This window comes from Nerophis lumbriciformis, linkage group LG05 (genome assembly GCF_033978685.3).
Source record: "Nerophis lumbriciformis linkage group LG05, RoL_Nlum_v2.1, whole genome shotgun sequence".
Lineage (NCBI taxonomy): Eukaryota > Metazoa > Chordata > Actinopteri > Syngnathiformes > Syngnathidae > Nerophis > Nerophis lumbriciformis.
In genome coordinates this window covers 43,076,730-43,090,567 of record NC_084552.2, presented here as the reverse complement: position 1 = coordinate 43,090,567, position 13,838 = coordinate 43,076,730, and the positions used below count along the sequence as shown (strand labels likewise).

Sequence of the window (13,838 nt, the reverse complement as noted above, 5' to 3'; positions counted from 1 at the left end):
TCATATCTTGTGACTGGGCCGGTACGTTGTTAGAAGGGATGAAAAGCGGACGTGACGTCAGCTCGCAGAGGACGTTATAAGCAGTGCATGTTAGGCACGCCCCCAAGACTGTGGAATACGAGAAATAATGACTGGTGAACACCTTCGCTCGATAATGAAAGATGCTTCAGCTCAAAGCCTGAGCCCCGACATTAATGAACTAGCATCCAAGAAAAGATGGCAGGTATCTGGCTTGGGCACATCAGATTAGATCAGTGTGTTGCAAACTGAGCAGTTTAAAGTCCTGAACGGTTGGTTTATTCATTATTTTATTTTCAAATTTATTAGCCTGTGGAAAAAGTTAATGTTGATATTTACCTCAGAAGGCTGCAAATAGAAAAGAGGCATTAATGTTTTATTTAAATTGTATTTGATATGCCATTGATATGTTTTAATTTTTATTATTATTATTTGAAACTCGGTTTTGCATGTCACTATGAAGTTATATAAGCCTTGTTTGTTCAATATTTAATGCAAAACTTGTTTGGGTCCCTATTAAAAGGTTAATTTGTTCAACATTGGCGAAGTTGGTAGAGTGGCCGTGCCAGCAATCGGAGGGTTGCTGGTTACTGGGGTTCAATCCCCATCTTCTACCATCCTAGTCACGTCCGTTGTGTCCTTGGGCAAGACACTTCACCCCTTGCTCCTGATGGCTGCTGGTTAGCGCCTTGCATGGCAGCTCCCGCCATCAGTGTGTGAATGTGTGTGTGAATGGGTGAATGTGGAAATAGTGTCAAAGCGCTTTGAGTACCTTGAAGGTAGAAAAGCGCTATACAAGTATAACCCATTTATCATTTATTTATTTATCATTGGCCCGCGGCTTTGTTCAGTTTTAAATGTTGGCCCACTCTGTATTTGAGTTTGACACCCCTGGTGTAAAGTCATAAATCTATTTCAAAAATACATTAAAATTTAAATAGAATATTATTAATATTCTAGTTTAGATTTTTTTTTTTTTAGATAGAACAGGCTTTTTTAGGTATAAATTATTAGGTGTAATGTAAGGTATTCAAATAATATTTTTTTTTAAACAGAAACATACCCTTGAAAAAAATATTTATTTAAAGTCCATGATAGAAAGGCAAAAAAATAGTATTTAAAAATATTTAAAACAATTTTTAAATATTAACATCATGTCATTAACATTTTATATATTTACTGTATTTATTTTACATAAATGTAAAATACATTTGTTTTGTTTTTTAATATTGACATTGGCAGATTTAAATTATAGAAATACATCCATCCATCCATTTTCTACCGCTTGTCCCTTTCGTATATTTATAAATAAAAAAATGAAGCTGCACGTATACAGTAATTATTTGTACATGTTTGTACAGTATGTGCTTTTTAAAATATTGATGGAATTAGATGATAGAAATATATTTAGAGATAAAAAAAATTTAGGATGCACATTGAAATGTCATATTGTATACATATATATATATATATATATATATATATATATATATATATATATATATATACACAGTATTTTCAAATATAAGTACTTTAACACCTGACGACACAACATGTATGCAATTTAGTCATTGGAGGGCGCTAAACTATATAAAAACATTCACACACTAGGGCCCATTTATAATTTTTGAAATATGTAAACCATTTCTCATAATCAAGACGTTACTGCTCGCCTCAACTTCACTTCATTTGACACTCGCAGTATTTAGAAAAGAAAAGACTGGAGGCATATCATGTTTTTACATCTGAGGGGGCCACAAATTAAACATCACTTTATGAAAGACAAAGTTGGACTTACTTGTGCATCGCTAAGAAACATATTTAATAATAAAATCACCAAATGATTCCTGAGCGCGGAGTGTCGTGCTGCTGTGATCGTGACGTGAATGAGAAAAAGGATTCATTTGTTTGCAGTTGAATTCCTGCTACAAATAGTTTTGTCTACAATTCAAGTCTGCAGTTGTTTTTATGATGTGAAGTTCATATTTAAGTCCCATTATTTAGCCGTAGATTTACCTGTTGTTCAGCAATGTTTGCTAGCGATATCAAGGTTCACTATATGCTGTTGAGCCTACAATATCAATATTAATAAGGATATTTTCTTGATACTAACAAATATCACCAAAGACACTATAATGTCATCTGTGTCGAATAAAGCACCTGGCTTTCCTGCACAACAACCACAACTAAGCTTTTAGTTTTGTTTTGAAAATAGACAAAGAAAATACGGTGGATTGGACCAACAATCACAATATTTATTACTAGGACTTAACATGACAGCTTATTTGTACAAGCAGTTACGTTTAGGCATAGCAACCACAAAAGAACACAAACTAATGTGATCTCTTGTCCTTTTTTTTTAACTTTTAGTTATGCTTTTAAAAATTACTAATATAGTACAGACTAAACTCGTTGGCATCACATGTTTCTCAAACAAATAAAATGTTCAAACATTTTACAAAGTAATCGCTGCAGACACGGCCCTAGTCTTATTGTATTCCACGAGATGATGACAGTGATATTTTTAAAAGCCATTTCCTTCGAAGCAATTTTGTTATTTCCTGACTATGACCTTTATGAACCACTTCTTTCGGGACTCTATGAAAGCCATTTCCTATCTCTCTATTGAACGATTAAAATAATCTTTACCTGATAGCAATTTAATTTAATTTATTTTGCTCAGTTATTTGGACACTATGTAATCAATTCATATTATAAAGTAAATAGTTCCAGTTGAGAATTAATACAACAGTGTTTGGATATAATTAACAATATATAAACATAATATATTATTAAAATAACAGGCATTATTACAAATTGATAGCAAATGTTTTCAGAGGCAGCAATTCATTTTGATTGAACAATCTGAACACTATAGCAATTCGCGCATTAGTATTTGCTGGGTACCGGAACCGGAAGCAGCGTGGATTAGTGTGTGTGCGTGCGTGCGTGTGTGTGTGTGTGTGAGAGAGTGGACCACCATCTGCGGGCGTGGAAGTGGGACAAGGGGGTGCAGATGGCAGCAGAGCTTCAGAGCTGCTTGCTGGGACTCACTCAGAGATGAATTAGTGCGTCATCGCGGAGGGATATTTGTGTGTTCCATATGAATCAACGATGGTGGACAACCGCTACAACACCGCTCTGGTGATCGCCTGCGTGCTCAGCATCCTCGCCACCGTCTACCTCTCGGTGGCCGTGGGCACGCAGCACTGGTACGCGTACAGCAGCCCGACGGTGCGCGGGGAGGCCAACGTGAGCGAGCTACGTTCTCTCTACGACGAGTTCGCCATGGACGGAGAGCTGGACGAGAAGACGTGCAGCGACGCATTGTTTAGGCTCAACGGCACCGTGGGCCTGTGGTGGCGCTGCGTGCTCGTCCCCGACACCCCTCATTGGTACAAGGATGCAGGTACAGCACATAAGGGATGGGTCAAATCGGGAGCGCGCCTAAGGGATTAGAGGGTTTACGGGGGGATACATTCACCAGCAGATGGCGATGTTGTCTTAAATTTGGAGACAGTAGACATACAGTAGGCTCGAATGCTTGCAGGTGGGCAAGAGTTTCGGTGGGTTTCCTGCAAGCAAATGATGTCCACTTGTAGGTCAGCTATGTTGCTTTCTTTCTCTTTTGAGAAGCTTTCTATGTTGCAGGTCTCTATCGTGAGGTCTTTCTTTGAATTAATTTTAACCCTTGTGTGGTGTTCGGGTCTGTGGGACCCGTTTTAATTTTTTATTAAAAGAAAAATGATACAATTAATTAATTTTTCAAACTGAGACTGACTTGGGCTCATTTTCTGTGAAGAACATATATCAGAATACATATTTAATGACCACACACACCATACACCCCCCCCTACACATTTCTATTACGTATAAAATGTCCAGGTCCACTGGACCCCGGGCTAATAGCTAGATAGATTGATAGACACACACACAGCAGGAGGAGGACAGAGTGTAGGTACACAGAACATCAGAGGGTCAAATGTGCGAGAAAATGAGAGCAGACAGTGTTGACAATGTTGCAACCTTTTGTGGGAACCGCAGGTGCAGAAACACAAAAGAAGAATCCCTGTGGGATGCAGAAACTGGCAGAGAAATTTTCCTTGCAACGTTCTTATTTTTGTTACTCAGCCAGCGTTTGTGGGTCTGATGGACTCGTTGCATTTTGTGGCTTTTAATGCCTCACAATCAAACACTTTTATGTTAAAATACTGAACAGATGTTTATTGGGATAAGGTAAACATCTGTTCAGTATTTCAACATAAAAGTGTTTGATTGTGAGGCATTAAAAGCCACAAAATGCAACGGGTCCATCAGATCCACAAACGCTGGCTGAGTAACAATAATATATATTAACATTACACAAGGGTTAATAGCGTTGCGATCCAGGCCGAGGGTTTACATTTTTACTCAATATGTTGATTGTCTGGTTCATAATGTTAGAATCAGTCTCCTTTAGGATTCCAGGGCCACGGTGACGATTTTTCTAACTTGGCTCCCGTGGCTGCAAAGAAGAAAATGAAGTACTAAGTTTCACATTTGCTCTCATTGCTAATAAATGTGGTGCGTTCAAAGACCCTCGATTAAAGTTAGAAAAAGTGGTGTCACTAGTTGTCAGGGTTTCTAACCACCAGGCGCTACACAAATAACAACATAATAATAATAATGATGTAGTATTTTATGATTATTATTATCCACCGATGTTAATCATGTGTGTATTTTTTTCCAAAGCAAAACCACATTATTGAGGCAGTTTATCTAAATATGTTAATACCACCTTTAAAAAGTTATAAACCTAATTAAGGTTATTACACGTTTAAAAAAATCTGGTCCCTGCTTATTAATAACACTAAATACTGTAATGACAAACATTACCAGTCAAAAGTTTAAACATAATTTCTCATCGACAAGCATTTGACTGGTATGTAGATCTTTCTGCCACAAATGACTAAGTATGCACATACATATAGATATAGCACCAATCAAAAGTGTGTCTGTTATCTTTTGACCATTATTGCACAAGGGACTAAGCGGTAGAAAATGGATGGATGGAATACTGAAGTACTAGTCTCCAAAGTTTAAGGACAGGTTCTTACATTATTAGATGACTTTTATGTACATGTTTTCCTCCCAAAAGCTACATAATCTTTTAATTTCAGCCTCGCACATTGCTCTGTCGTTCATCACCAGCTGTAAGCCCCTTTACTTGCCAGTCAGTCTTAACATCACGCTTGTTCTCAAAGATAAGCACTAATAATACATTGTCCCTCAGGCATTCTTTAAGATATTATTCAGCAATTTGCTCGACATTCCACTCCTGTCTTACCTAAACATGTCCACACATCCACAGGTATGTTATTAGGCCTAACTGCCTTATTATTATTCATCCTTACCATTGTACAAATGCGCTTCATGTCAATATGAAATCACTTTTTTTTTTCAAATGTAGGGCATAATAGAATAAAAAAAGATGACAAAATATTATGATACTATTTTTCTTTAGGTGCCAAGATGATGCTGGAGTGCAGGAGCTTTACTGTGCAGCAACAACTCACCCCAAAATATAAAGAACCAGGGAACCACAACAGCGGAGAGGACTTGCTCCGAACATGTAAGCAATGTTTTACTTGTATATCATGCCTGCCTATCAGGCCATTTAAAAAGTAGCATTTTTATTAAATATAAGGCTTGCTTTTTTATTTATAAAAAATATATATTAGAAAAAAATTTGATTTTTATTTTATTTAAATATTTAGTATAAAAATGTATGCATTTGTTTATTTGAATTTAAAAAAATCATATTTTAGTAATTTGTTCAATGTGCATGGCCACGACTGGCCTAAATGTATTTTTTAATTGAGCAATGGCCAGTTTTCTTGAGCTTTGTGAACTCAACAGGTGACAGTAACATATCTATATCCATATCTATATCATATATATATATATATATATATATATGTATGTGTGGGAAAAAAATCACAAGACTATTTCATCCCTACAGGCCTGTTTCATGAGGGGGGGTACCCTCAATCATCAGGAGATCATCTCCTCCTTGTGATTTTTTTCCCACACATACATATATTGCGCTCTACTACGGTATCGAGCACTATTTTTTGGATAACCTTATTAAGACATATATATATATATATATATATATATATATATATATATATATATATATATATATATATATATATGAATACATATACACATATATACATACAGTCGTGGTCAAAAGTTTACATACACTTTTAAAGAACATACTGTCATGGCTGTCTTGAGTTTCCAATCATTTGTACAACTCTTATTTTTTTGTGATAGTGATAAGGGCACATGTTTGTCACAAAAAACATTCATGAAGTTTGGTTTTTTTATGAATTTATTATGGGTCTACTGTAAATGGGACCAAATCTGCTGGGTCAAAAGTATACATACAGCAATGTTAATATTTGGTTACATGTCCCTTGGCAAGTTTCACTGCATTAAGGCGCTTTTGGTAGTCATCCACAAGCTTCTGTTTGAATTTTTGACCACTCCTCTTGACAAAATTGGTGCAGTTCAGCTAAATTTGTTGGTTTTCAGACATGGACTTATTTCTTCAGCATTGTCCACATGTTTAAGTCAGGACTTTGGGAAGGCCATTCTAAAACCTTGATTCTAGCCTGATTTAGCCATTCCTATACCACTGTTGACGTGTGTTTGGGGTCATTGTCCTGTTGGAACACCCAACTGCGCCCAAGACCCAACCTCTGGGCTGATTATTTTAGGTTGTCCTGAAGAATTTGGAGGTAATCCTTCTTTTTCAGTGTCCCATTTACTCTCTGTAAAGCACCAGTTCCATTGGCGGCAAAACAGGCCCTGAGCATAATACTACCACCACCATGCTTGACGGTAGGGATGGTGTTCCTGGGATTAAAGGCCTCACCTTTTCTCCTCCAAACATATTGCTGGGTATTGTGGCTAAACAGCTCAATTTTTGTTTCATCTGACCACAGAACTTTCCTCCAGAAGGTCTTATCTTTATCCATGTGATATATATATATATATATATATATATATATATATATATATATATATATATATATATACCTGCGATGAGGTGGCGACTTGTCCAGGGTGTACCCCGCCTTCCGCCCGATTGTAGCTGAGATAGGCTCCAGCGCCCCCCGCGACCCCGAAGGGAATAAGCGGTAGAAAATGGATGGATGGATGGATATATATACATACATATACATATATATATATATATATATATATATATATATATATATATATATATATATATATATATATATATATATATATATACATATATATACATATATATATATACATTTAATGATTCTCACCTTTCTATATGTTTTTGGTAGACCTGTGGAGATTCCAGTTCCTTCTTCCACTCGTGTCTCTGGGATTAGAAGTCTTGGCAGGCCTGATCGGCTTCTTCGCCTGCCTGTGTCAAAGTCTCGCCCCAACACTTGCCATCGGTGTACTTCATCTGCTGACGGGTAAACTAGCTATCATTACCAGTATATGTTTACCAGAGTGGAAAAGTCATACCAGTCTGAATTTTTTAGGTTCTGGTTGGATTAAGTTAAACATCATGCGCCACACCAGAGTTTAGCTCAAATAGCATTGAAGAATAAACAAACATGTTTTATTGTTACTATTACAGTGGTTGACATTCTTTTTTTAAACCAAAACGTTCGGCAAAAAATATGCACGCAAAAATCATTCGTTTTTTTCATTGTACTTTTAACAGTGGATAACAGTTTTTAAGACTGCGGATTTAATCAAAATGTTAAAAAATACAACTCAACTTAAAGGGTAGCAGCACTTTTTTTGGAATGTTGCCTACCTGTTTTTATTTTTTTATGAATTTTAATTTGTAAAATACAGCAAATACGAGGTGACTCATAATGCAGCGAATTGGAGTGATCTATTGCGGCCATAAAGCACTCTAAAAAAACATCCAAAAACCGTATATCGGCCTGAATGTAAAATATCTGATACAAGCTACGATACAAGCAGCCTGCAGCATGTTTACTTGTGCAAAGCTGGACAGCTAGTTAACATAAAAATATCCTTCAATAGGTTGTATTCAGTCCCGTGACTTTTGATCGGAAGTAAACAAAGTGGTGGGCCGCCAAACCAACATGGCTAATGTGCAGCAAACAGAGTGCAAACTATCTGAGTACACAAGGAGCCTATATCTTACCACTAAAAGCAGATACAAGCAAAAAAATCAAACTATGCAATGGAATCTATCCTTATATGTTATCTAATAAAAACATTTGTCAAGTGATCCCAAGGATTATCGGTCGGTCTCGTCAACTATCTGTTTCTACATGACAAAATGGATGAAAACTTGGAAAAGCAAAACTTCTTTGTGTGTGGCTGGATCAAGGAAATTGGTATCAAGACTCTCCCAGACAAATATGCATCGTTTTTGCTCGGGTAAGGTTGCATTTCATGATTAAACTTGACGTCTACAGCCATGTTTGTTGCTGTTGCACGCGTCGTTACGAGTATGCATGTTTTAACCCGTTTTTACTCAAATATAACTATAGATGTCAATGTTGTGTATGTGCTGAAAGCTTCATTTATGATTGCTGTCTTTGGTAAAAGTACAACACTTTTAGGTTTTGCTCACATTTGCTTTCTTTTATTTAGACTCGCCAAGTTGGTGTTTACCAAACACTCTTAGCAAAAATGCATTTTAAGAACTCCGAAACAAGATAAACTACAAATACTATAATGATAATACTTAAATGGGAAAAACTAAACATTAAAAGCATATCAAAAAACCTTTAACTTAGTGAACACTGCATTCTTTGTGCGTTTTCCGACTCTGCCTTTTTGGACTGGAGTGCATGCCACTTTTCTCGTCGTTTTTCGTAAAATCTTGACATCTTTTGCCCTTCGTGATTACCTCTTGAGGAACTCTGAAGACACTTATCCTTTTCGCAATTTTAACAGTTCCAACGGTTTAAAAAAATGCAAGCATTGGGCATTTTTCTTCGAGAAAGACAAAATGCCACCCAGTACGCTCTGACAACAGAAGCTTGCTGGCCCACCACTTCGAGCCTCACATAGTTAAGGAGCCGAACATGACATCAGGTGAATACAACCTATAAGCACACAAGGTATCTTCTTGTATTTTACAGAAGTAAATTATAAAAGGTAAACATGGTAGGCTATAGGAGCAAGCAGATACACAGCAGCTAAGCACACAATAGAACACAAACTAGACATACGTAACAAGTGTCCTTAATTGAACAATATTGCAGTCTGAAACACCACATTGTCAAAATAAGTATAAAATAATTATAGTTGCATATTACTTAGATATACAAAAAGTCTCCAAGGCAGAGCCATATTAGAAAGTATCCACTAACAAACTTGTCCTAATGAATAATTGTGACCACCAAGGGTCTCCAAAAACAAATTGCCACTCCACTTCAATGTAAAGACAGCATACATTTGTCAAAAACTTAAGAGTTTTTTTACACCTAACATTGTTCTCTGAGTAATTTCACTTGATCAAGCCATTTCTAACATTATTTGTGCTGATATCTATCAGATTTATATCTGTATCGGCCGATACCTACAGCTCCAATATCAGGATCGTATCGAAAGTGAAAAAGTTGTATCGGGACACCCATAGTTACTAAAATTAGTATTGTCGTCATTTCCGGTGAAGACGGATGGACTGAAAAGAGCTCTGCACTAATTCACACCTTTCGGACTATTTTGTCACTTTTCCCGAAAAAAGATCTGGACCATGATTACAGAATTGTTTGCTGACACTACTGGCTGAAATACCGTCTGGCCTGAGGATCTAACTTGTCAAAGAAAAATAAGGAGTTACGATCACGAGCAATCAAGTTAATGGTTGCGAATGTCCGAACCTTAAACTTTTTGGCCACCAACAGAATAGGCAGAAACAAAGTCTTCAGCTGCAGCGTATGCAGTGGAGGAGGACGTGGAAAACAGCCATCATGCATATAGTCCCCGAGAAGTAACGATAATGTTGAACGAAATAAGAGAGAACCAGTGAGAAGACAGCAAATACTTGGCAAAACACATCAAGGAAGTGATTCGCAAACAAATGGATGAAAAGAAAGGAAAAGTGGATGTTCTAATGAAGCGAAATGATGAAAAGGATCATGTTATATTGCCAATGATGTAAAAGATTGATGATTTGGAGCAGAAAAAACACAAACAGTGTGTCTGGGCTCCTCATTAAATGAACGTTTATGCCAGTGATGCGAGATTTTGGCGCTTCAACATAGCACAGCATAACAGATGGCCGACTTTCTGCAATTAAAAGGTGGGTGTCAACAATATCGACACGTGCATTCTGACGTCTGGCTGAAATAACACACCTGTCATCATAAAGTTTACCCATTAAAAAAAGAAAGAAAAAAGAGCTAAAAACTACAACATGGCTGACGAGGAGGGGACGCGGTCCTCCTGAAGAGATGGTCAGAAAGCAACTTGAAGGTGGTCTGTAAAATCTAATCTACGAACAATTTTGATCAAAGAACTACCATTACATGTTATGTAGACCACAAGAAAGTGTTTTAAATGTAGGGAAACAAATGTAAATATGACCCCTTTAATTAAATTCATTACGCAAGGCTGAACTAAATAAAGCAGGGATATTCAACTAAATTGTTGTGAGGGCCACATTTCAGTTTTTTTAACTCAACTCCGCACCACCAGTTGAATAGCACAAATGATGAAAAAGAGAGGACATAAAATGCAACCTTAAGGAACACCACCAGTACAACTAAGGAAGTTGAACAAATTATTACTGACTGCATCTGAAGTAACCAATCTACAGCAACAAAATCACATCACAAAAATAAATAGTAATTGACAAAAAAAATAGCACTTTAAGGCATGCCCTGAGGAGCGCCTCAATTATGTAAATAACAAATCTGGACCTCAGTGTTCCGTTTACTTGCATGGTTAAAATGTCAATGCAAGGATATGCCAATGTGTTTACAGTGGTCCAAGTTCCCCCTCTCCACACAACAGGAGCATTTAGTGTTTTCAACAATTTGCTGCAAAAATGTCTTCCAGGTTTTCAACTTCACTCGGGGGCCAGTATGATGTCATTCCTGGGCTGGATATGGCCGCCAGTTGAATAGCACTGAAATGAATAATTTCATAATTCATACTATACCAAATGTGCCTCTAGTAACTGGAAACTTGCATTTGGATGACATCTCCATGTTTTGCTGTTTTTACTGTTACAGCAGTTCAAGATGTTTTTTCAGCCAAAAATGTTCAGAAAAAATTACACCTTTTTAAGTTTTGCAAAACTTAAATGTTAACCGATGGTGTAGAAATACTGCGATATACAGTATGGCAATACTAATATTTTGTCCATCATATGATCGTACTTCAAACAGCATTTGGACGTCAGACAGCGACAATATAGATGCGTTATACAGGAATGGAATGGAAAATGTGACCAAAAATGGTATGTCTGTGTTATTCCCCTGCAGGTCTTTGCTCCTTAGCCACAGTGTGTTGCTACCTAGCGGGGATGGACCTCCTTCACAGGGTCTCGGTTCTTCCCGACAAGGTGGACGGCTCACTGGGTTGGTCCCTGTATTTGGCGCTCATGTCCTCACCGCTCCACATGATGGCAGCCGCACTGCTGGTGTGGGCAGCACGCAGCCACAGTCGCAACTACTACCGTATGAGCGCCTACCGCGTGGCCTAAAGCCCCACCCCCCCAAAGCGCACTTGATTGTTTTACTTGACTTCAAAGATTATAATGCTATAGCGGGGATGTGGGTTAATCCATGACCTCTGACAGATTACCATGCATCTCTTCAGGGATAATGGAACACTAACCACTGGACAATACATTAGGCACATTAAAATAAAAATAATAGTTGGAATTAAATCTAAATAGAGCAGCTTTCATTTGGTTAAACAGTAAGCTGTCGCATCTTGTTGTTCCACATAAATCCTCTAGGTGATAGTGAGTCAAAACATTGTTTTTTAACTCGTATTATAGGAAAAAGTAGATGCTAACAATAAAATTGTTTGATAACCAGAAGCATTTTTTTTTACTGGAATTGTATTTAAATAGTCATATTTTTCCAACAAAAACATCTGAGTTATATGGTAATAAAACTTTCAAGAAATATTTCGTATTAATCGCCAAAAATATTACCAGAAAAAAAATTCACAAGAAAAAGCAGTAGAAAATGGATTAGAAAGGACAGATTGTAAAAATTAATAAAAAATAATGATTTTTTTTTAACTTGGGACTTCCCGCGGTCCGGATTTTGGATGCTGGCGGGCCGTATCCGGCCGTAGTTTGGGGACCCATGAGTATAGGAGAAAGAAGTCTTACATGTATGAAAAAATGAATAAAGAATCTTTAAGTCATAATTTTTTATTAAAAAAAGTGGTGATATAACAAGAATAAAGTAGTTTTTAAAGTTATAATACGGGAAAAAATAAGTACCATGACAAGAATAAATCTTATTTTCTGAGAAAAAAGAAGTAACCTAAGAATAAAATCCTATTTTCAATTAAAATGAGTGGTAGTACTCTGAGAATATATACGTTATATAACAAAAATAAAATACTATTTTTTGGGAGAAAAGTTATATGTAAAAAGTTGTTATATAACAATGAATAAAGTTTTATTTTTGTAAGTTTTTATTTGAAATTTTGAGGAAAATAATGTGAGAAAAAGGATGCAAAGTAGTAAAAAAAAGTAGTTGTACTACAAGATAAAAATCTTATTAGAATAAAGTCAGATTTTTAGGAGAATAAGAACATGATAAATATACTTCTGTAGTATTTCATTTTTAAAAGTACCATTTTAATTTTAAAAAATGTGGATTTTATTTTCATAACGTTGTGCATATTTATTCTGATAATATTTTGATGTATTTCTCTAGTATCTTGTAAAAACAACTTAATTCTCTTTAGACTGCTATGTTTTTTTAGTAAGATGATATCTTTCTTTCTTGTAAAATCATTTGTCGTAATATTTATTATGGTAGGATTTTATAACATTGCCAATTTCCACGAAAAAATCTGGCCGTACTATTGTACATTTTTTACTGATTTGATATTTCACTTTCATGAAAAATGTGTTTTATTTTGTAAAAATACGACTACCGGTACCTTGTGTTAAGCTTACAATTTATAAGGAGGGCATTTTTCAACTTTATTCTCACTACATTACGACATTTATCTTCATTATTGTACAATTTGTTTTTGTCGTTTCAGGGTGGCCCTAATACTGCTAAATATTGAGTTACTGTATATACGTTATCTTGTAAACTAAGTTGGTATGTATTAACGTTTTAGTCAGTCTATTTGTTTTGTCTTTTTTTACAATTTTGAAGTTTTTCTATTTACAGTATTCTACATGGTTGTGCTTTGTGTTCTCCACATTTATATATTTACAGATTTATTTTTTTCGTTGTTTTGCAATACGTGAATTTGTAGAAACGTCACAAGAAAATAATGCAACTGTATTTTAATATTGAGCATAATGAATGTAAATGAAAGGCCATAATATTGCATTAAAGATATAGCTTGTAATGCTTACACTTAAATTATTTCTAAATATATTCTTAATAATTTAGTAGGGAATGACTATATTTCATGGAATATTCTTGTCATATCACATGGACAATTGCCTAGGGTGGCACTCTCTACGGGGCGCCGCAAGGATGATTAAGAAAATAAACTCTGCTGAAATATTAACGTTAGTATGCGTGTTTATTTGTATTTTTTATCCGAGAGAAGAATGAGTGCAGCAAGAAGTCGGC

At 36.0% G+C, this 13,838-nt stretch overlaps 1 protein-coding gene across 1 annotated transcript; it reads left to right on the top strand.

The window, feature by feature from the left end:
- Window positions 1-2,965: 2,965 nt before the first annotated feature.
- LOC133605870 (claudin domain-containing protein 1-like) lies at window positions 2,966-13,773 on the top strand. Its single transcript, XM_061959200.1, has 4 exons — window positions 2,966-3,427; window positions 5,522-5,629; window positions 7,389-7,526; window positions 11,538-13,773. Exons 1-4 carry the CDS (start codon window positions 3,133-3,135, stop codon window positions 11,756-11,758), a joined length of 762 nt encoding a protein of 253 aa, XP_061815184.1. The 5' UTR covers window positions 2,966-3,132; the 3' UTR covers window positions 11,759-13,773.
- The last annotated feature ends 65 nt before the right edge of the window (window positions 13,774-13,838 follow it).